The sequence below is a fragment of the Dendropsophus ebraccatus genome, chromosome 3 (genome assembly GCF_027789765.1).
Source record: "Dendropsophus ebraccatus isolate aDenEbr1 chromosome 3, aDenEbr1.pat, whole genome shotgun sequence".
In the NCBI taxonomy this organism is placed as follows: Eukaryota; Metazoa; Chordata; class Amphibia; order Anura; family Hylidae; genus Dendropsophus; species Dendropsophus ebraccatus.
In genome coordinates this window covers 190344503-190367876 of record NC_091456.1, presented here as the reverse complement: position 1 = coordinate 190367876, position 23374 = coordinate 190344503, and the positions used below count along the sequence as shown (strand labels likewise).

The following is a 23374-nucleotide window of genomic DNA, read 5'->3' as shown; positions in this document are numbered from 1 at the left end:
AACATTCCTCTCGTTCTTCTAGAAGCAGTTACAAAGCTAAAGCCATTTTAAGGTTTACAATGTTTTTACCCAAAGTAATAACCACTTAATGGCCACCTTCACACTATCTGCAGCCCGGGACCGCGGCAATTAACCATTTAAATGCAGCTGTCAAAGTTGACAGCTGCGCTTAAATGGTTGCTTTCCCCCATCCCTGGTCTTCTAGTAGGAGGACCGCCCCCGCCCCCCCCCCCCCCCCCCCCCCCGCAATGATCGTGAAGGAGTAGCCCCTGCATGTGAGCCGGCCTGTGGTCTGCGCCAAAATGGTGCTGATCCCGGCTCGGCAATCTATTGCTTTCAGCTGCTGAAGCCAATCTCATGGATCTATGCATTATATCTACACTGCATACATCTCAATGAGAAATCAATGTGGCTATACTAGAAGTCCCGCAGGAGGAATAACCCTAACCCCAAGAGGACTTCCAGTATGTGTGTGTAAAAAAATTAATTTTTTTTATTAATAAAAAAAATCCCCTCCCCTAATAAAAGTTTAAATCCCCCCCCCCCTTTCCCCATTTTATTAATAAACATATTTGGTAACGCATAATCGCCGAAGTATTGATTTAATTAATTCCTGATCAAGCATAGTAAACAGAAGCGGCGCAAAAAAAGTTCCAAAATGCAAAATTGCACATTTTTGGTCGCATCAAATCCAAAAATAATGTGCATACACGCAAACAAGGTGCCGATAGAAAGTACAGATCATGATGCAAATAATAACACCTCACATCGCCCTATAGACCAAAGGATAATAGCGCTATAAGTATGGTCATAGAGCAATTTTAAAGAACAATTAATTTTTAAAAAGGTTTTAATTTTTTAAAAGCAACCAAATAAAATAAAATAAAAGTTAGACAATTTACATATCGTTGCAATCGTATTAACTAGAGGAACATGTACAACCAGTCAGTTTTACCCTAGGGTGAACAGTGTAAACACAAAACCTCCCCAAATTTAAAAAAAAATTGCTTTTTTTTCCAATTTCCTTTCCATCACACAATTAATTTTTTTCTGGTTTCACAGCAAACTTTATGCAAAAATTAAGTCTGTAATTACAAAGTACAAAAAGTGGCGCAAAAAATAAGGGCTCATGTGGAAATTGGCCCGGTCCTTAAGGGGTTAAAGACATTACAGCAAAGTTAAAGCAGCCTGGAGGGCGTTTTCCCACTGTAATCCAGGCCGCCATTGGGTAATACATGGGATTTCCAGTGATGATGTTTGTGGGATTTTGTTGTCAGCACATTCAGCTTTGTACAGAACAAAGTATCACTGAGAAGATTTCATTCCCTCAGATCTAGGAGGGGTTATCTGAGGGGTCACTGTATTTTTTGTTCCCTTATGTTTGTCGTCACTGTTTCGATATGATGAATGGAATAAAGGTCCAGCAGGTAGTATGACACCATCTCCTGCACACAACACTTCTCACTTCTATCCTCTTTCCCCTCCAGCTGCTCCTCTCTATTACTTCCATCCTCTGTGTCTTATAGTGTCCAAAATATGTTATTTGTGGCCCATAAAGCCTGTATGTGTCTATGGAGGACACTGGGGGAGGGGCATGGGCACGGCCATCTTATGGACAGAATCACCACAGAGCAGGACGGCACAGCCTGGAGGAGAGGAGCCTGATTATAGCTCTATGGGGTACACAGGGAGCTGCTGTCAGGAAGTGCGGTGAGTACAGTAACTAATACTATTCACAGAACTATTTTACCATAAAATGCGGCTTTTCCTTCATAATCATATAGAATTCTTTATATTCATTTACCTCATTGTGAACAAGAAAATGGCTCCTCCCTTTTAGTTTTTCAATTGAAACATTTCCCACATTCAGAACATGAAAATGGCTTCTCGCCTTTGACAGTTCTGTGATGGTCAACAAGAATTCATTGATGAGCCAAACTCTTCCCACTTTCAGAACATAAAAATGGCTTCTGTTGTGTGAATTCTCTGATGCTTAACAAGATCTGATTTCCGATTAAAACATTTCTCACATTCCGAACATGAAAATGGCTTCTCCCCTGTGTGAATTCTCTGATGCTTAATAAGATCTGATTTATCATTAAAACATTTTCCACATTCCAAACATGAAAATGGCTTCTCCCCTGTGTGAATTCTCTGATGCTTAACAAGATCTGATTTCCGATTAAAACATTTCTCACATTCTGAACATGAAAATGGCTTCTCCCCTGTGTGAATTCTCTGATGCTTAACAAGATCTGATTTATCATTAAAACATTTTCCACATTCCAAACATGAAAATGGCTTTTCCCCTGTGTGAGTTCTCTGATGCTTAACAAGAACTGATTTTCCAGTAAAACATTTGCCACATTCTGAACATGAAAATGGCTTCTCCCCTGTGTGAGTTTTTTGATGGTAAATAAGAACTGATTTCCCAGCAAAACATTTGCCACATTCTGAACATGAAAATGGTTTCTCCCCTCTGTGAGTTTTCTGGTGCTTAACAACATCTGATTTATTATTAAAACATTTTCCACATTCCGAACATGAAAATGGCTTCTCCCCTGTGTGAATTCTCTGATGCTTAACAAGATCTGATTTCTGATTTAAACATTTCCCACATTCCGAACATGAAAATGGCTTCTCCCCTGTGTGAGTTCTTTGATGCTTAACAAGAGCTGATTTTCCAGTAAAACATTTGCCACATTCTGAACATGAAAATGGCTTCTCCCCTGTGTGAATTTTCAGATGCGTAACAAGATGTGATTTCCGAGTAAAATATTTGCCGCATTCCGAACATGAATATGACTTCTCCCCTGTGTGAGTTCCCTGATGCACAACGAGATCTGATTTCCGAGTAAAACATTTTTCACAGTCTGAACACGAAAATGGCTTTTCCTTCATGTGAATGTATGTATGGTTAAGAAGAATTGATTTCTCAGTAAAACATTTCCCACATTCCGAACACGAAAATGGCTTCTCCCCTGTGTGAATTCTCTCATGCTTAACAAGATCTGATTTCCGAGTAAAATATTTGCCACATTCTGAACATGAAAATGGTTTCTCTCCAGTGTGAATTCTCAGATGCTTAACAAGATATGATTTCTGATTAAAACATTTCCCACATTCCAAACATGAAAATGGCTTCTCCCCTCTGTGAGTTCTCTGATGCGTAACAAGATATGATTTGTCAGAAAAACATTTTCCACATTCTGAACATGAAAATGGCTTCTCCCCTGTGTGAGTTCTCTGATGCTTAACAAGATCTGATTTCTGATTAAAACATTTCTCACATTGTGAACATGAAAATGGCTTTTCCCCTGTGTGAATTATCTGATGTCTCTTAAGATATTTTTTATGGGTAAAACATTTTTCACATTGTGAGCATGAAAATTGAGGCTTTCCTGTATTTTCTCTTTGATGTTCATCGTCTTCTCTGTAAATGTCAGCTTGCTGTGATGGAGCAGAAGATGGGACTTGTATAACAGGATGAGATGAGAGATCTTTGCTGTGAGGGGCTGAGGGTGTATCTGGGATAGTGGACGGCTCCTCATATGTATCTTGTGTGATATGATCCTCTGAGGAGATCTGATGTCCCCCTGAGCTCCTGGTAGAATCATCTGCAAAGGAGAAAACACCATTTCTCTTATTTTCCAGTAATAGAAGCTTAAACATATTGCAGACATGGAAAGTTACTCTTTTTTATGTAACATAATAAGAATGATCAGATCTGTTCCCATCCACAGGAAGTGTCAGGGAGAAGAATTTAGAAGCTGAAGGACGGGGAGATGACGTCCTTAGTAGTAAAAATAAAAAAATCTCTTCTAAAATTGAAAAAAAAAAATTCTATAAAATAATAATATTTATCTGTATAGCGCCAACAGATTCTGCAGCATTTTTTTTTAAATTTTACACACAGAATACAGAGGTTACATTTACAAACTATAGTATTAAATAATTAAAATATATAAATACAGATACAAAGGGAGTGAGAGACCTGCTGGCAAGAGCTTGCAGACTAGGAGGACTGGGGGGGGGGGGGGAACAAGACGCAACAAGTGCTTTATTTGCCGATGGTCCAACCATTATACATAGAGCCAGAAAGTGTCTATAAGTAGTGGCGTAGCCACCATAGAGGCAGGGTAGGCAGTTGCTATGGGGCCCAGAGGAGAAGGTAAGAGCGTGTGTCCTTCTGCTTAACCCCTTATGTACTGCAGTGTGTAAGTGACCCAATGTTTACGTACATGCTGCAACACAAAAAAAGGTTAACAAAGAAGACAGAGATCTCTCCTTCACTGCACTGATAACGTCTGACCTCTGTTCTCCAGCTGGCAATCAAGTAGGAAAGGAAAATGTGCAGAGCTCCATGCAGAGGGCAGGGGTTATCAGTGCACCAGCAGTAAGGGTATATTCACATGAATGGACTCGCAGCGAAATTTTAACTGTGAGTCCGGCAGGTCCTGGCAGTTCCCACACACTATATACTCGCTGCGGTCTGAATGACCGCAGTGAGTATGTAATTCTGCCGTTCTTAACCCCTTCTGCTCCCCCGCTGTAAGCATACATTACCTCTCCTTGCTGAATGGGTCCGGCGTCCTGCTCTCCCGTCCGGCCAATCAGTGGCTGTGGCTGGGCAACACACTGATTGGCCAGGTGAAAGAGCAGGACGCCGGACCCGTGCAGCGAGGAGAGGTAATATATATACAGAGCGGGAGTCGGGCGGGAGCAGAAGGGGTTAAGGGCGGCAGAATTACATACTCGTTGCGGTCGTTTAGACCCCCTACATACCAATAACCTGCTGGACCCCAACCAGCATGGCGTTACTGGGGGTAGATCACAACTTAATGAGAGGAGTGTTTGTGTGTGTTGGGGGCGGGGCTTAGACACACAAGGAAGTGAAGCAGAAATTAAGACACCAACTGGAGCTTCAGAGACCTGCAAGCAGCAGGAGGGATGGTAAGTGTAAAAACTATGTTCATGATTGTGTTTTTTTTTTTTGCATCAGCGCTGGATTTGTCCCTTAAGTCTGTTAATTAAAGTTTCTGTATAAGCTATAATATATTGGGAGAATATAGGACCAAACCGTCTACGCTGAATAGTGGTGGGAATAAAGGACCATGAGGTCTTGTCGGAGGCCTTTCCTGCATCTAAACTAAGTATAATGGTCAAAGGTCATGAGGGGTCATATACTCTGCATTGAAAAATTCTCGATTCTAGTAACAAGCACTCGAGCATTTTAGTTCTGGCTGAACATTACTGTCAGTCATTACCGAGCCATGTCTGTGAGCGCCGCGACAAGTATCTGCATGAAGGGAACATGGAGCACAGCTCGGCTGTATGTAACTATAGAATTGTACAAAAATAAATATATAAAAGTGAGTATATTACATAACTGCTTGTGATCACATCCCATGTCGATTTGCACTGCTGGAGTGAGGAGCAGATTACTGTTGGACAATTTATACTGTGTTACTGTAACTTGGTTGTTGTTTAACCATCATATATCTGGGATTTCACCACTGATGCTATAGGCCATGTTACCATTACTGTGAGATGTTTTCTGTACTGTATGCTTTATTATTTCTGACTTTACTTCTCAATAAAATGAGTTAAAGAATGAGACTGATAGTGATATATTGTCCGCTGGGACTGTGCTGTATATTAGAATTTAGGCTGAATGATTATATAGCTGGAAAACTGACAGGACACAGAACTTATAATATTCCACACAGAATAGTTACAGCCGGTGACTGAGGAGAAGGTGTGACTGTTCTCTGCATTTAGTGGTCACTACTCACCTGGGCGATTACCTGTAGTGATGTCCTCCTTATACTGCTCATCACTGCTGTTATCTGTCTCTTCTTCTTTTATTATTATCTTCTCTATAACAATATTATGGCTCAGATCCTTCCATGTATTAATTTCCTCCTTATACTGCTCATCACTCCTCACATCTGTCTCTTCTTCTTCTTCTTTTACTATCTTGTCCATAGCAATATTATGGTTCAGATCCTTCCCTGTAGTGATGTTCTCCTTATACTGCTCATCGCCACTTACATCTGTCTCTTCTTCTTCTTTTACGGTCATATCTGTAGCATTGATCTCAATTAGATCTTCCCCCTGATTCATAAGATGTGAGAGAAATATTGTAAAAGTCATCAGACAGTAGGAGAAGTCAGGTGGGATGTACAGATCATAGGGAACATCTCCATCTACCTGATCCTGATCCTGTGGGAGAAGAGGACGGGGACATCTCTCTGGTGCTGTTCTCTTACTGGATCTGACTGGAGGGAACACATACAGAGACTGAATTCATTCTTTCCATCCAGATAATACAGAGAGGAGGTGTGTATATAGTCCTGTCTATTACCTGCTGATGGGAGGGGCTGCTGATCCTCCAGCATCACATCCTTGTACTGATCCTTGTGTCCTTCTACATACTCCCACTCCTCCATGGAGAAATAGACCGCCACGTCCTGACACCTTATAGGAACCTGACACACACAATGATCACACAGTCATCCCCCCCACCCCTCCAGTGGTGTTACTGTATAATGTCCCAGCATTCCCAGCAGCCACAGTCTCACCTCTCCACTCAGCAGCTCCACCATCTTGTTGGTGACTTCTAGGATCTTCTCTTCCTCCATTTCCTCATGTATCAGGGGCCCCGGGATTGGGCTCAGGGTTCTTCCCCATCCTTCACACCCAGGGGCCCCACAGCGCCCACTAGAGGACTTCTTCACTACTGTGTAATCCTGTGTATGGAGAGACACATTACTATCACTCCATCCATTCCCAGAATCCCTGACCTCTCCAGTCCTATCCATCTGTTATTCCATAGATAAGAATGATGTCATGATGACATCACTCCCAGAATCCCTCACCTCCCCAGTCCTATCCATCTGTTATTCCATAGATAAGAATGATGTCATGATGACATCACTCCCAGAATCCCTCACCTCTCCAGTCCTATCCATCTGTTATTCCATAGATAAGAATGATGTCATGATGACATCACTCCCAGAATCCCTCACCTCCCCAGTCCTATCCATCTGTTATTCCATAGATAAGAATGATGTCATGATGACATCACTCCCAGAATCCCTCACCTCTCCAGTCCTATCCATCTGTTATTCCATAGATAAGAATGATGTCATGATGACATCACTCCCAGAATCCCTCACCTCCCCAGTCCTATCCATCTGTTATTCCATAGATAAGAATGATGTCATGATGACATCACTCCCAGAATCCCTCACCTCCCCAGTAAGCAGGAAGAGTATGTGTAGGGTGAGGGTTATTATCCTCTCGGCCATCTTGTCTCTGTCTCTCTCCATGGTTGATGGGTCGGTCTCTTATATAGAAGATATCAGCAGAGGATCCTGGAGAGATGAATAGAAAGTAGAGGATACAATGTATAATAAAGAATGGGAAGAAAAAGTACAAGAGGTGAGCAGTGACCCAGCATTAGTACATACTGTGGGCAGGGAGCGGGCGGGACAGGAAGCCGCCTGCAGAGCTGTACAGGAGCCGTGTGCTTCCAGGACCTGCAATGATGTCACAGTCACGTGATCAGTCACATGGAGGAGGAGTCGTCACATGATCAGGGGCGGCTGCTCAGTGTATGCAGGACTCTGCTGTGCTGGATGAGCTGAAGTGATGTGTATGTAGCAGAGCTGTGTGTGTGTGATGTGTGTGGAGCAGAGCTGTGTATGTGTGTGTTATATATGCCTGCAGCAGAGCCCTGTGTGTAATGTACATGTAGCTGAGCTGTATATGTGTGTAATGTACATGTAGCTGAGCTGTATGTGTGTAATGTACATGTAGCTGAGCTGTATGTGTGTAATGTACATGTAGCTGAGCTGTATGTGTGTAATGTACATGTAGCTGAGCTGTATGTGTGTAATGTACGTGTAGCTGAGCTGTATGTGTGTAATGTACGTGTAGCTGAGCTGTATGTGTGTAATGTACATGTAGCTAAGCTGTATATGTGTGTAATGTACATGTAGCTGAGCTGTATGTGTGTAATGTACATGTAGCTGAGCTGTATATATGTGTAATGTACATGTAGCTGAGCTGTATATATGTGTAATGTACATGTAGCTGAGCTGTATGTGTGTAATGTACATGTAGCTGAGCTGTATATATGTGTAATGTACATGTAGCTGAGCTGTATGTGTGTAATGTACATGTAGCTGAGCTGTATATGTGTAATGTACATGTAGCTGAGCTGTATATGTGTAATGTACATGTAGCTGAGCTGTATGTGTGTAATGTACATGTAGCTGAGCTGTATATATGTGTAATGTACATGTAGCTGAGCTGTATATATGTGTAATGTACATGTAGCTGAGCTGTATATATGTGTAATGTACATGTAGCTGAGCTGTATGTGTGATGTACATGTTGCTGAACTGTATATATATATATATATATATATATATATATATATATATGTAGCAGTCTGTAGTGAGGGGATATCGGGGAGGATAGATGTTATGATAAATAAATGAAGATCTATCCTATCACAGGCCGAGTGGTAATATCTCTCTCCCTCTTCCTGAGGTAAATACGTCCACAGAGGTTATAGAGGGGACTGCAGCTAGGTGTGTGGTGATGATGGGACTTGTAGTTCCTCCTGGGGCTTCTCTATTACTGCTGTCTGAGGTGATATTCTTATTATTTATCTATAAAGCGCCTTTAATTCCATACAAGTGATAGCGGATAACAAACAGGAACATTACAAGATCAAAAACACATTACATGAAGGCAAATGGTAGATATGGGAAGAGGACCCTGCCCGCGAGGGCTTACAACCTATAGCAGGGGTCATTAACTGGCCAGGGGCGGACACAGACTGCAAAAGGCCCATGTGCAAAAAACGTGTTTGGGCCCCCATAACCCATTCATTTCTCCGCCTTTCTGCCTTGAAGGTGCACACATATATACGCCCGGGTATGTGGTATATGTGTCCTTGTTTCTCGGGAAGGCCCTACAGCACAGATGTCAGGACCCACAAAAGGACTGTACTGTAGTCTGTGCAGGCCCCAGTGTGGGCTTGAGGGCCGTGGCCACCAATAGAACTGATCATGGGGGGCACCCAAATAAAGAACCCATCAGAAGTGACATGCAGACCTGGTCCCATCCTGCACTGATGTATCTGGGACCGCAGCTGCCTGAAAAACAATAACTACAACTCTCAGAATGCCTTACACTTATGAAGCTCTCAGAAAATGCTGGGAGTTGTAGTGTCCAAGAGGCAGGGCCGATTTTAGGCCAAGTGTGGCCATGGAAGCAGATATATGGAGGATGTATGTGACAGGGAGCAGGTCTATGGGGGATGTATGTGACAGGGAGCAGGTCTATGGGGGATGTATGTGACAGGGAGCAGGTCTGTGGGGGATGTATGTGGCAGGGAGCAGGTCTATGGGGGATGTATGTGACAGGGAGCAGGTATATGAGGGATGTATGTGACAGGGAGCAGGTATATGGGGGATGTATGTGACAGGGAGCAGGTATATGGGGGATGTATGTGACAGGGAGCAGGTCTATGGGGGATGTATGTGGCAGGGAGCAGGTCTATGGGGGATGTATGTGACAGGGAGCAGGTATATGGGGGATGTATGTGACAGGGAGCAGGTATATGGGGGATGTATGTGACAGGGAGCATGTATATGGGGGATGTATGTGACAGGGAGCAGGTATATGGGGGATGTGTGTGACAGGGAGCAGGTATATGGGGATGTATGTGGCAGGGAGCAGGTCTATGGGGGATCTATGTGGCAGGGAGCAGGTATATGGGGGATATATGTGACAGGGAGCAGGTCTATGGGGGATCTATGTGACAGGGAGCAGGTATATGGGGGATGTATGTGACAGGGAGCAGGTATATGGGGGATATATGTGGCAGGGAGCAGGTCTATGGGGGATGTATGTGACAGGGAGCAGGTCTATGGGGGATGTATGTGACAGGGAGCAGGTATATGGGGGATATATGTGGCAGGGAGCAGGTCTATGGGGGATGTATGTGACAGGGAGCAGGTCTATGGGGGATGTATGTGACAGGGAGCAGGTCTATGGGGGATGTATGTGACAGGCAGCAGGTATATGGGGGATGTATGTGGCAGGGAGCAGGTCTATGGGGGATGTATGTGACAGGGAGCAGGTCTATGGGGGATGTATGTGACAGGCAGCAGGTATATGGGGGATATACACTCACCGGCCACTTTATTAGGTACACTACATGCCTAAATGCACTGAGTTGCCGCCATGTGATTGGCTGATTAGAAATTAAGTGGTAACGTGCAGTTGGACAGGTGTACCTAATAAAGTGGCCGGTGAGTGTATGTGACAGGCAGCAGGTATATGGGGTGTGGAGTTGAGTCTATTTTATATGTGTTATTGTGGAGCTGAGAGGACATTTTGTCTCTGTTCCTATATTCTATAGTCTTACAGTATGTATGTGCTGTGTATAATGCTGTGTATGCAACTATTGGGAAAGAGGCCCCCGCTCTGTCTATTTACCATCTTTATTACAAGGAGAACTTGTTTTTCCCTTGGCTCTTTTACTTACTATGTCTATGGCTAGTAGAATTTGTTCTTTACTTTAGGGTCTGAGGATCGTTGACTATAAGATAAGAGCGAGGACAGCTAAGAACAAATATCATGGCCAGGGTTCAGATCCCTTGAAAATAACATGTTGTTTAATTAATCTTCGCCCCTCACATGCTGAGTAATAGAATACATAACTGACACTCACTCCAATCAGAACAAGAATTACTATGTATGTAACATCTAACCAATAGGAGCTTGGTCACTGCCCATGTCCTTCTTGGTTGGACGCCAACTTTCTTTGTTATGTATAAATATGTGTTTTTGTCCAATAAATGATGAGCTTGATTCACAGAATCCTGTGTCTGTGTCATGTCTCCCAAGCTTGTAAAAATACCCTACTGATAATTTAGAGTCTCGCTAAGACTGGGGGTGGGTGTTTCCCCCACAGTTAATGGCACCCCAGATGGGACTGGCATCATATCTGCATTGACGACACCCAAACCTGGGAGAATTATGGTTCAGAGACCCACAGACCAGACCAGCTGCAGTATAAGGCAGCACCCAGGTATAGCGGGGAGACTTTATTCTAAGTGTCACCCTAACAGGGGGATGTATGAGGCAGGGAGCAGGTATATGGGGGATGTATGTGACAGGCAGCAGGTATATGGGGGATGTATGTGACAGGGAGCAGGTATATGGGGGATGTATGTGACAGGGAGCAGGTATATGGGGGATGTATGTGACAGGGAGCAGGTATATGGGGGATGTATGTGACAGGGAGCAGGTCTATGGGAGATGTATGTGACAGGGAGCAGGTCTATATAGGATGTATGAGGCAGGGAGCAGGGTATGGGAGATCTATGTGACAGGGAGCAGGTCTATGGGAGATGTATGTTATAGGGAGCAGGTGTATGGGGGATGTATGTGACAGGGAACAGGTCTATGGGGGATGTATGTGACAGGGAACAGGTCTATGGGGGATCTATGTGACAGGGAGCAGGTCTATGGGGGATGTATCTGACAGGGAGCAGGTCTATGGGGGATGTATGTGACAGGTAGCAGGTCTATGGGAGATGTATGTTATAGGGAGCAGGTGTATGGGGGATGTATGTGACAGGGAGCAGGTCTATGGGGGATGTATGTGACAGGGAACAGGTCTATGGGGGATCTATGTGACAGGGAGCAGGTATATGGGGGATCTATGTGACAGGGAGCAGGTCTATGGGGGATGTATCTGACAGGGAGCAGGTCTATGGGGGATGTATGTGACAGGGATCAGGTATATGGGGGATGTATGTGACAGGGAGCAGGTCTATGGGGGATGTATCTGACAGGGAGCAGGTCTATGGGGGATGTATGTGACAGGGAGCAGGTATATGGGGGATGTATGTGACAGGGAGCAGGTCTATATGGGATGTATGAGGCAGGGACAGCGAGTTCCACTATGTCTGCACACATTCCCTGTCGTCTCTTACCGTCCCGACATGCTGCAAACCAGGAAGCTGGAGGAGGCTTGTCAGAGCAGGGGAGTAGAGGGGGAGGGGAGGAGAGATTTCTAATACTGCGTTTACACGAAACAATAATTGGCCCGATCGTACGATTAAAGATGTCGGACTAACAATTTTTTTTATAATGATCAGCGTTTAGACGGCACGATATATCGTACAGAAAATTCGTTTTGCGATCGCACATGGGAAAAATCGGTGAACGACTGTTTACTCGGAACGATCTGCAAATTTTTTGCGAAAGGTCAACGATGATTTTAGAACATGTTGTAAGATCAAAATGAACAATTTCTCATTCGTCGTTTGATCGTTCGCTGCGTTTATACGTACGATTATCGTTCGAATATCGTTCCAATTCGATCGTTATCATGCAAATTCGCATGATAATCGTTCCGTGTAAACGCAGAATTAAGGGAGCTAATTAAGCTGGAACGTACAGTGTGAACCTCGGCTAGCAGCAAGGATTACTGTGAGAGCTGCAGTAAACCTTGCTGCAGCGTTTTGGCATCATAGCAGCTGCAGGGGGCCCCTTTGGGGATGGGGGCCCTGGGCAATTGCCCTGTTTGCCCCTCCCCCCTCCTTAACGCCTGCCCTGCTGAGAGGACAACCACCTAAGTTGTCTGCTCATTTATACTTCAAATCCTAGCACATCCTGAGGACTGCAGTAAATGCTGGGAGTTGTAGTGTTTGCAGCTGTTGTACTTGGAGGGTCCTGGATGCATTATACACTGGATGCTGTGTGGGGGATGTGGACGTGACCCAAGAACAGCACTAATAGGAGATAGAGAAAATGGGTCCTTAATCACTGTTGGGTCACAGGTGGGAGACATGTACTGTATGTGGCCGCACAGGTGGGAGACATGTACTGTATGTGGCCGCACAGGTGGGAGACATGTACTGTATGTGGCCGCACAGGTGGGAGACATGTACTGTATGTGGCTGCACAGGTGGGAGACATGTACTGTATGTGGCTGCACAGGTGGGAGACATGTACTGTATGTTGCTGCACAGGTGGGAGACATGTACTGTATGTGCTCCACACAGGTGAGATACATGTACTGTATGTGGCCGCACAGGTGGGATACATGTACTGTATGTGGCCGTACAGGTAGGACACATGTACTGTATGTGGCCGCACAGGTGGGATACACATGTACTGTATGTGGCTGCACAGGTGGGATACATGTACTGTATGTGGCCGCACAGGTGGGATACATGTACTGTATGTGGCCGCACAGGTGGGAGACATGTACTTTATGTGGCTGCTTAGGGGGGGAGATGAAAGAGAAATACAACCATGCTGCAGGGAGGAGGGGGGAGGGGGGTTACAGATATTGGCTAAAAGGCATAAACTGACAATAAAACTTCCAGCACCAGAGAGGGGGGGGGGGCTCTGTGCTTTCTCTCACACAGCCGCCCCCCCCCCCCCATCCTACAACTTCCAGCAGCCTGACAGACACACTGACAATAATCACTCACTGTCAGAGCTGCTGCTGTTGCTCCTCTTCACCGTGCCGTCCCTGGCACCATAATCCTGTAGGATCCCTCCATCCCCTGTCATCACATCCCGTCCCTGGCAGCCATAACCCTGCAGGATCCCTCCAGCCCCTGTCATCACATGCTCTCTCTCCTCCTCACACAAGGTATGCCAGACAGTGGAGTACAAGAAGGGGGAGGGGTTGCCATCACATGCTTTCTCTTTTCTCCTCCTCATACAAGGTATGCCAGACAGTGAAGTATAGGAGGGGGTTAACCTATCCAAAACAGAGGCATTAAATATTTCTCTTCCAGAGGAAGAGGTTCGGCAACTGGCTAGGGGGTTTCCCTTTAGATGGATGTCTCAGTCAATCAAATACCTCAGTGTGAGAGTTCCAAGAGACCTCTCTCTCGCTGTATAGGTTGAATTACCAACCTCTCCTAGAGAGAACAGCGAGGGATTTGGGGCGGTATTCAAATAAAACTCTCTCATGGTTTGGGAAAGTAAATGTATTAAAAATGGATGTTATCCCTCGCCTGTTATATATTTTTCAGGCTCTGCCGATTAGACCCCCATCTGCTTTTTTTTAGAAGACTGAAGACACTGTTTACTGCATTTATTTGGGGAGGCCAAGGATATAGGATTAGTTACAAAACCTTACCTCGTCCTAAGGAACGGAGCGGCGTGGGTCTATCATACCGCGGCTGTACTATCGCGCCTCTCGGACTGGCACTTTCGGAGAGAAACTAAGCAGTGGGTTGATCTGGAGATACAGATGGTTCATCCGGATCTCCATCTGATCCCATGGCTCTCTAGAGATAAAAGACCTATTGTTGTGCAGCATTCCACATTTTCCAGGTTTTTTTTTTAGATCTGGGATGGAGTCATTAAAAGGGAGGCCCTAACGAAAAGTAGGGGCCCACTTACCCCTCTATTTAGAAAGCCAGACTTCCCTCCGGGTTTGACAGCGGTGAGTTTTTTGGGGTGGTCAAGAAGTGAAGACAGCAGATTTTATCAGATCCTAGGGGGCTCCCCATTACCCTCACAGTTACAATTCCCGGGAGTATGCATCTCATGGCTGGAGTACTGTCAATTATCCTCTTTTGTTAATAGTTTAACCAATAGAAACAGCCTGAGGGAACCCCCCACTAAGCTAGAAAAAGTATTCTTGCAGACAGAACCACCGTCTCATATGCTATCTTTCTTTTCTCTGTCTATGCGGAAATCTGTGGTTCTCCCCTAGAGCTCTTTTCCAAAATTGCGTTGTTGTCTATCCTCTCAGGCTCTATTGCGATACTTATTGGTTGCCGCAAGGGCAGTTATTCCAAGGCACTGGGGGAAGACGAACCCACCCTCAATAGTGGAGTGGATAGTGAACAGTTTCAATTTAAAGTTCACTTTTCAGTTTGATTCAGAAAAAAATGTCTTTTTTGGATGTTCTGTTGTTTTTTCAGGAAGGTAAGATACACAGTAGCCTATATCGCAAACCCAGTGCGGGCAATGGCCTTCTGCATGCATCTAGCCACCATCCACCCCATGTTGTTGAAAACTTACCCATTGGGGAATTTATAAGGACCATTGGGAGTTGCTCCGATCGTTCCTTATATGATTCAGCCTGTAGGGATCTTACGTATCGCCTCAAGTCCAGGGGTTACCCCATGTTTACTATTAATAGAGCTAAAGCCATAGCTGAGAAAAACACCAGATCGTTTCACTTACAGGATAGAGCTACACGCAGTAAACAACTCTCTAGCCCTTCCCATAACATGCCCTCCTTGGTATTTTCTACACCATTTAGCCCACAATATAAAACTATTTGCAACATTGTTCGTAAATATATACCTTTGTTATATCAGGATGCTACATGCGAAACCATTCTATCTACAGGGATTAAATGTGTAGCTCGTAGAGGGGTTACTTTGGGCAATGTACTTTCGCCGAGTGTACTTCCAGAGAACAAGCCAGTCAGCCAAACATGGTTACATATTCTAGGCTGCCATAAGTGTGCTTTATCTCGTTGTCCCTTATGTCGTTTTATTACTAATCAGTCTGTTTTTTGTTCTATTGCAACCGGCATTTCTTACCCTATTAAATCCTTTCTCAATTGCAATTCTACCTTTGTGATCTATCTGGCGGAATGTAGACAATGTCGATTGCAATATGTGGGTTCCACAAAACGTAAGCTCAAAACCAGATTTGCTGAACATCTTTCTGATGCGGTTTCTGTACGTACTCGCACATCCAGCAAGTCTATGTCTGGTTTGTCCAAGCATTTTGCTGAAGTGCATGGGGGCGTGTGCAGTAGTCTGTCCATGTGTGCTATCGAGCAAGTCTGTCCACCCTTGAGAGGTGGGGACCTTGTTCACACACTGAGAAAGCGAGAGGCGTTTTGGATCTTGTGGTTAAGTACACGCATTCCCCAGGGTCTTAATTACAGAAATGATCTCTCCTTCATTTATTAGACTATTTTTTTAAATTTTTTTATTTATTTTTTTTTTTTGCAATTTATTTTTATTTTTTATTTTTTTTTACAATTTTTTTTTTTTGCATTTGTAATTTACTCTTGTATATATTTATATTGTATATGTTAAGTTGTATAAATGTGTTTAATTCAACTATTGACGAGGAGGGGTGATCCCAGCCCAGTCAGGAGGCACTTCTTTTGTGCCTCCTGACACAACATTTAATTCAACTATTAGCACACACCTGTTAGCATCATGTGATGTTTTTCTCCTCCCTTTTGGGGGGCGTATCCCTTGTAACATACTGGTCATATCCTCTTATAAAAGCTTGTAATATTCATTATAAATTTGCCATGATTAAGGGACCAGTGTCCTGAAACGCGTCGGCGTGTTTTTTATTGTTATGTTTGGATTTTAAGAGGATTTCTAATAAAGACTTTACATTTTACTTGGAGCTGTGGACTTCCACTTTTTACCTAGTGGAGTGGATACATGAAGTGAACTTGATAAATAAAATGGAAGAAATGGGTAAAGATAGGGTATCAGCCCCACCCATGGGTAAAGATAGGGTATCAGCCCCACCCATGGGTAAAGACAGGATATCAGCCCCACCCATGGGTAAAGATAGGGTATCAGCCCCACCCATGGGTAAAGATAGGGTATCAGCCCCACCAATGGGTAAAGACAGGATATCAGCCCCACCCATGGGTAAAGATAGGGTATCAGCCCCACCCATGGGTAAAGATAGGGTATCAGCCCCACCAATGGGTAAAGACAGGATATCAGCCCCACCCATGGGTAAAGATAGGGTATCAGCCCCACCCATGGGTAAAGATAGGGTATGAGCCCCACCAATGGGTAAAGATAGGGTATCAGCCCCACCCATGGGTAAAGACAGGGTATCAGCCCCACCCATGGGTAAAGATAGGGTATCAGCCCCACCCAGTTCACAACAGTTGTGGATTCCATGGTCACAGTTCTTAGATTCTCAATATTTTCATACATTAATGAATTAAGACCCCGACTTATTGACCTAAGACATGACTCATTTACTTATTTATGTTTATATTTTCTTAATTAGTTATTATATTTACTTATTTATTTATTATTTTTCTCTCCTCCCCCCTCCCACTTTTTTTCTACTTCTATTTTTTTTCTTTAGTATTATTGTTGGTGTATTACTGTGTTTTTGTACCCGTGTCACTAACTGTCTATTCTGAGATGAATGTGTTTATTTTTGCTTGTATATAAGGTAAAAAAAGCATGGATAAATAAAGATTAAAAAAAAAAAGTACAGGAGGGGGTGTCAGCAGCAGTGTGCAGGTGGAGAGGAGAACCAGCCCCGATCGGGCACAGCATCCAGTCACTAAAGGGGCCCCACAGGAGCATGAGGCCCGCACTTCCTGGGTGCTGATTCTGCCTGGGGGGCCCACTACAAACATGTGCCATGCTGAGCTGACACTTTAGAGTTTGAGCCTGGCAGGCCCCTCTATTGGCCTGGGCCCCTGTGCAGCTGAACAGGCTGCACAAGTGATAGGTCCGCCTCTGCAACTGGTGGACCGACCCCGGACTGCAGCTCAGTATACCTGTGTACTGAGCTGCGCTGCTCCGTGCACAGTAAATATGAGCGCTCGTAAAGAGTGCTCACAGTTACCATGCAGGAGTACTGACAGAGAGGGAGAGCCATTGGCTCCCTCCCTGTCAGTCACTCTTGTGGCCGCAGCGGTCACAAGAGGCCGCTCTCTGCCTCTGGTTTCGGCACTCGAGTGACGTCACTGGAGCGCCGGCGCCAGGACGAGGGAAGGGCGGCCTCTTGTGACCACTGAAGTGCGGCCACAAGCGGGAAGAGAAGAGGAAGCACCGGACCCAGGTGAGTATGTGTTTGTTTTTTTATGTTATATGCTGTATGGGAGGGGGAGAGCACAAAGGGGGGCTATATGGGAAGGGGAGAGCGCAGAGGGGGGATATATGGGAGGGGGAGAGAGCACAGGGGGGATATATGGGAGGGGGAGAGCGCACAGGGGGGATATATGGGAGGGGGAGAGCGCACAGGCGGGATATATGGGAGGGGGAGAGCGCTCAGGGGGGCTATATGCTATATGGGAGGGGGAGAGCGCACAGGGGGGATATATGGGAGGGGGAGAGCTCACAGGGGGGATATATGCTATATGGGAGGAGGAGAGCGCACAGGGGATATATTCTACTGGAAGAGAGCGCACAGGGGAACAATATGGTATATGGGAGGGGGAGAGCGCACAGGAGGCTATATACTACTGGGGGAAAGCGCACAGGGGAGCTATATACTACTGGGGGAGAGCGCACAGGAGGCTATATACTACTGGGAGAGAGCGCACAGGGGGGCAATATGCTATATGGGAGGGGGAGAGCCCACAGGGGGGCTATATACTATTGGGGAAATGCACAGGGGGGCTATATACTAGAGTGGGAGAGTGCATGGGTGCTATATACTACAGGGAGAGAGCGCACGGGGGCTATATACTACAGTGTGAGAGCACACAGGGGGCTATAAACTATTGGGGGAGAGCGCAAGGGGAGCTATATACTACTGGGGGAAAGCGCACAGGGGGGCTATATACTACTGGGGGAAAGCGCACAGGGGGCTATATACTACAGGGGGAGAGCGCACAGGAGGGATATATAAGGGCTCTTGAGAGAGAAAAAAATGCCAGATTTCCCACTAATAATTCTGTATGTAAATAGTTCAACAAACGTTGTGAGAAGTTAACAAAACACGTTTATTACTCATGTTCAGCTTGGACCTTCACCTGACAATAGACCACGGTAAGTGGACCTTCACTTAATGTTGTTGAGTACTCCTGATCTATAGGATACTGGAAGAGAAACAGGAGGTAAAGTGCAGCCAACCAAGTGTGATGCAGAATTGTTATAGGTTGTAGCCTAGTTTGAAGAGATGGGTTTTCAGGTTACTTTGAAGGACAGGTGGATGAGAGCCGGATGTGTCGGGGTATTGAGTTCCAGAGTATGGGGGAGGCTCAGGCAAAGTCTTGGAGGCGGTTGTGTGAGGTACGAACAAGGTCAGAGCACAAAAGGAGGTCACTGGAGGATCGGAGGTTGTATGAGGGAAAGTAGCGGGATATCGGGTCAGATATATGGAGGAGACAGGTTGTGGACGACCTTGTACGTCAGGGTTAATAATTTAAAGTGAATACAGGAGGTGGTTAGGGCCTGAATGTGTGGTTTAAAAGACAGGGCAGAGTCAGAGGTGACCCCAAGGCAGCGGACCTGGGGGACAGGGGACAGAGTGCAAACATTGACTGTGATTGACAGATTAGACAGCGGGGTGAGGTGGGGGAAAAATAATTAGTTTTGTTTTGTCCATGCTGAGCTTTGGAAAGTGGGAAGAGAAGGAAGAAAGATATGGCCGATAGACACTCTGGAATCCTGGATAGCAAAGAGGTGACAACCGGCTCAGAGGTAGATCTGAGTGTCATCGGTGTAGAGGTGGTACCTGAAACTGTGAGACTCTATGATATGTCCCAGGCCAGAGGTATAGATGGAGAAGAGGAGAGACCAGAGTACAGAGCTTTGGGGGACACCAACAGTAAGGGGAGAGGAGATGGTGGGAGGGAGTGGGAGACACTAAATGTGCGGTTGGAGAGGTAAGAGGAGATCCAGGAGAGGGCTGCGCAAGTGACGCCAAGAGATGAAAGAATTTGTAGGAGAGAATGGTCAACTGTGTCGAAGACAGAAGATAGGTAAAGGAGAAGGAGCACAGAGTATTGGCGTAAGGCTTAGGCAGATAGCAGGTCTTTGGCCATTTTGGTGACGGCAGTTTCTGTGGAGTGGTGGGGCCGAAGCGGGATTGCAGGGAGTCAAAAAGCTGTAGCTTTGGCTGTTAAGGCATGATGGGAATTGTAGTTTTAAAACAGCTGGAGGGCCTGAGTTTGACATATCTGGATCATGGTAAACATGAGAACACCAGGATTGGCAAATTCTCCACTGGTGCCCCCTGTGCTCTTCACAGATGAGAGCAGGTTCACACTGAGCATGTGACGAGTCTGGAGACGCCATGGAGAGCGATCTGCTGCCTGCAACATCCTTCAGCACGAACGGTTTGGTAGCATCTCTTTGGGGGGTGGCACAGCCCTCCATGTGCTGCCAGAGGTAGCCTGACTGCCATTAGGTAGTGAGATGAGATCCTCAGAGCCCTTGTGAGACCATATGCTGGTGCGGTTGGCCCTGGGTTCCTCTTAATGCAGGACAATGCTAGACCTCAGGCAGTCAAGCTATGGACTGGCCGCCAGTTCTCCAGACCTGAATCCCATTGAGCACAGCTGGGACATCGTCTCCTCCATCCACCAACATCACGTTGTAGCACAGACTGTACAGGAGTTGGCGGATGCTTTAGTCCAAGTCTTGGAGGAGATCCCTCAGGAGACCATCGGACACCTCATCAGGAGCATGCCCCGACAGTGTAGGGAGGTCATACAGCCACCTCATCAGGAGCATGCCCCGACGGTGTAGGGAGGTCATACAGCCACCTCATCAGGAGCATGCCCCGACGGTGTAGGGAGGTCATACAGCCACCTCATCAGGAGCATGCCCGGGCCTCCCGGGTGGAGGCCATACACAATACTCAGACTTATTTTGACTTGGGTTAACCCCTTAACAACCAAGGGTGTAAATGTATGCTATGGTTAAGGGCATTCAGAACCACCACGATCCCGGGTGCTATGTGCAGCCTAGGATCGTGGCATTTAACCATTTAAATGCAGCTGTCAAAGTTGACAGCTGCATTAAAATGGTTGCTTTCCCCCATCCTTGGTCATCTAATGGGAAGACCGACCCCTCCAAACCCCCCCCCCCCCCCCCCCCCCCCCCCCCGAGATAACGGAGCATCAGCCCCTGCATGTGAGCCGGCTCGGGGTCCGAGCCATAATGGTGCTGATCCCGGCTCGGTAATCTAATGGTTTCGGGTGCTGCAGCCAATCTCATGGATCGATGCAGTATATATATCTACACTGCATACATCTCAATGAGAGATCAATGTGGCTATACTAGAAGTCCCCCAGGAGGAAAACCCTAACCCCAAGGGGACTTCTAGTAGGTGTGTAAAAAAAATAATTTTACATATCGTTGTAATCATATTAACTAAAGGAACATGTACAACCAGTTTTACCCTAGGTCGAAAGGTGTAAACACAAAACCAACCTAAATTTTTAAAAAAATTGCATTTTTTTTCCAATTTCATCACACAGTTAATTTTTTCTGGTTTCACAGCAACATTTATGCAAAAATTAAGCCTGTAATTGCAAAGTACAAATAGTGGTGCAAAAAATAAGGGCTCATGTGGAAATTGGCCCGGTCCTTAAGGGGTTAAAGACATTACAGCAAAGTTGGATCAGCCTGGAGGGCGTTTTCCCACTGTAATCCAGGCCGCCATTGGGTAATACATGGGATTTCCAGTGATGATGATTGTGGGATTTTGTTGTCAGCACATTCAGCCTTGTACAGAACAAAGTATCACTGAGAAGATTTCATTCCCTCAGATCTAGGAGGGGTTATCTGAGGGTTTTACTTTATATTTTTTGAGCAGTTTATGTTGATAGAATTATTTTTCTTTTTTATCCAGGCTTTAGGACTGTTCCCTTATGTTTGTAGTCACTGTTTCCATATGATGAATGGAATAAAGGTCCAGCAGGTAGTATGACACCATCTCCTGCACACAACACTTCTCACTTCTCTCCTCTTTCCCCTCCAGCTGCTCCTCTCTATGTGTCTTATAGTGTCTACATTGTGTTATTTGTGGCCTATTAAAGCCTGTATATACCTATGGACACTGGGGGAGGGGCATGGGCACGGCCATCTTATGGACAGAATCACCACAGAGCAGGACGGCACAGCCTGGGGGAGGAGAGGCTGATTATAGCTCTATGGGGTACACAGGGAGCTGCTGTCAGGAAGTGCAGTGAGTACAGTTACTAATACTATACACAGAACTATTTTACTATAAAATGTGAATTTTCCTTCATAATCATATAGAATTCTTTATATTCATTTACCTCATTGTGAACAAGAAAATGGCTTCTCCCTTTTTAATTGAAACATTTCCCACATTCCGAACGTAAAAATGGCTTTTCGCCTGTATGAGTTCTGTGATGGTCAACAAGAATTCATTGATGAGCCAAACACTTCCCACATTCAGAACATAAAAATGGCTTCTGTAGTGTGACTTTTTCGATGCGTAACAAGGTCTGCTTTCCGATGAAAACATTTCTCACATTCCAAACACAAAAATGGCTTCTCCCGTGTATGAGTTCTTTGATGCCTAGTAAGACGTAATTTCTCAGTAAAACATTTCCCACATTCCGAACATGAAAATGTTTTCTCCCCTCTGTGAGTTTTCTGATGCTTAACAAGAGTTGATTTCTGAGTAAAACATTTTCCACATTTTGAGCATGAAAATGGCTTCTCCCCTGTGTGAGTTCTCCTATGTATAAGAAGAACTGATTTCTGAGTAAAACACGTCCCACATTCTGAACATGAAAATGGTTTCTCCCCTGTGTGAATTCTCTGATGCTTAACAAGATCTGATTTCTTAATAAAACATTTCCCACATTCCGAACATGAAAATGGCTTCTCCCCTGTGTGAGTTCTTTCATGTTCAACAAGATTTGATTTACGATTAAAACATTTTCCACATTCCGAACATGAAAATGGCTTCTCCCCTGTGTGAGTTCTCCTATGCGTAACAAGAACTGATTTCTGATTAAAACATATCCCACATTCAGAACATAAAAATGGCTTCTCCCCTGTGTGAATTCTCTGATGTCTAACAAGAGCTGATTTTTGATTAAAACATTTCCCACATTCTGAACATGAAACTGCCTTCTGCCCTGTAAGATATTTTCCACGTTGTAAATATGAAATTTGAGTCTTTCCTGTATTTTCTCTTTGATGTCCATCGTCTTCTCTGTAAATGTCAGCTTGCTGTGATGGAGCAGAAGATGGGACTTGTATAACAGGATGAGATGAGAGATCTTTGCTGTGAGGGGCTGAGGGTGTATCTGGGATAGTGGACGGCTCCTCATATGTATCTTGTGTGATATGATCCTCTGAGGAGATCTGATGTCCCCCTGAGCTCCTGGTAGAATCATCTGCAAAGGAGAAAACACCATTTCTCTTATTTCCCAGTAATAGAAGCTTAAACATATTGCAGACATGGAAAGTTACTCTTTTTATGTAACATAATAAGAATGATCAGATCTGTTCCCATCCACAGGAAGTGTCAGGGAGAAGAATCTAGAAGCTGGAGGCATCAGCAATTTTTTTCTTAAACAGAATAAACAGGTTACATTTACATTAAAATATATAAATACAGATACAAAGGGAGTGAG

The 23374-nt window shown here is 45.0% G+C and overlaps 1 protein-coding gene across 1 annotated transcript in view; it reads right to left on the bottom strand.

Annotated features, from left to right (window-relative positions):
- Window positions 1–832: 832 nt before the first annotated feature.
- The window catches only part of LOC138786616 (uncharacterized), a 73905-nt gene continuing 51363 nt past the window's right edge, over window positions 833–23374 (bottom strand). Inside the window, 5 exon segments of the mRNA XM_069963596.1 lie at window positions 833–3654; window positions 5950–6117; window positions 15618–15902; window positions 16938–17028; window positions 22186–23129. Coding sequence (XP_069819697.1) covers window positions 1951–3654; window positions 5950–6117; window positions 15618–15902; window positions 16938–17028; window positions 22186–23129 — 3192 coding nt within the window. The 3' untranslated portion in view covers window positions 833–1950.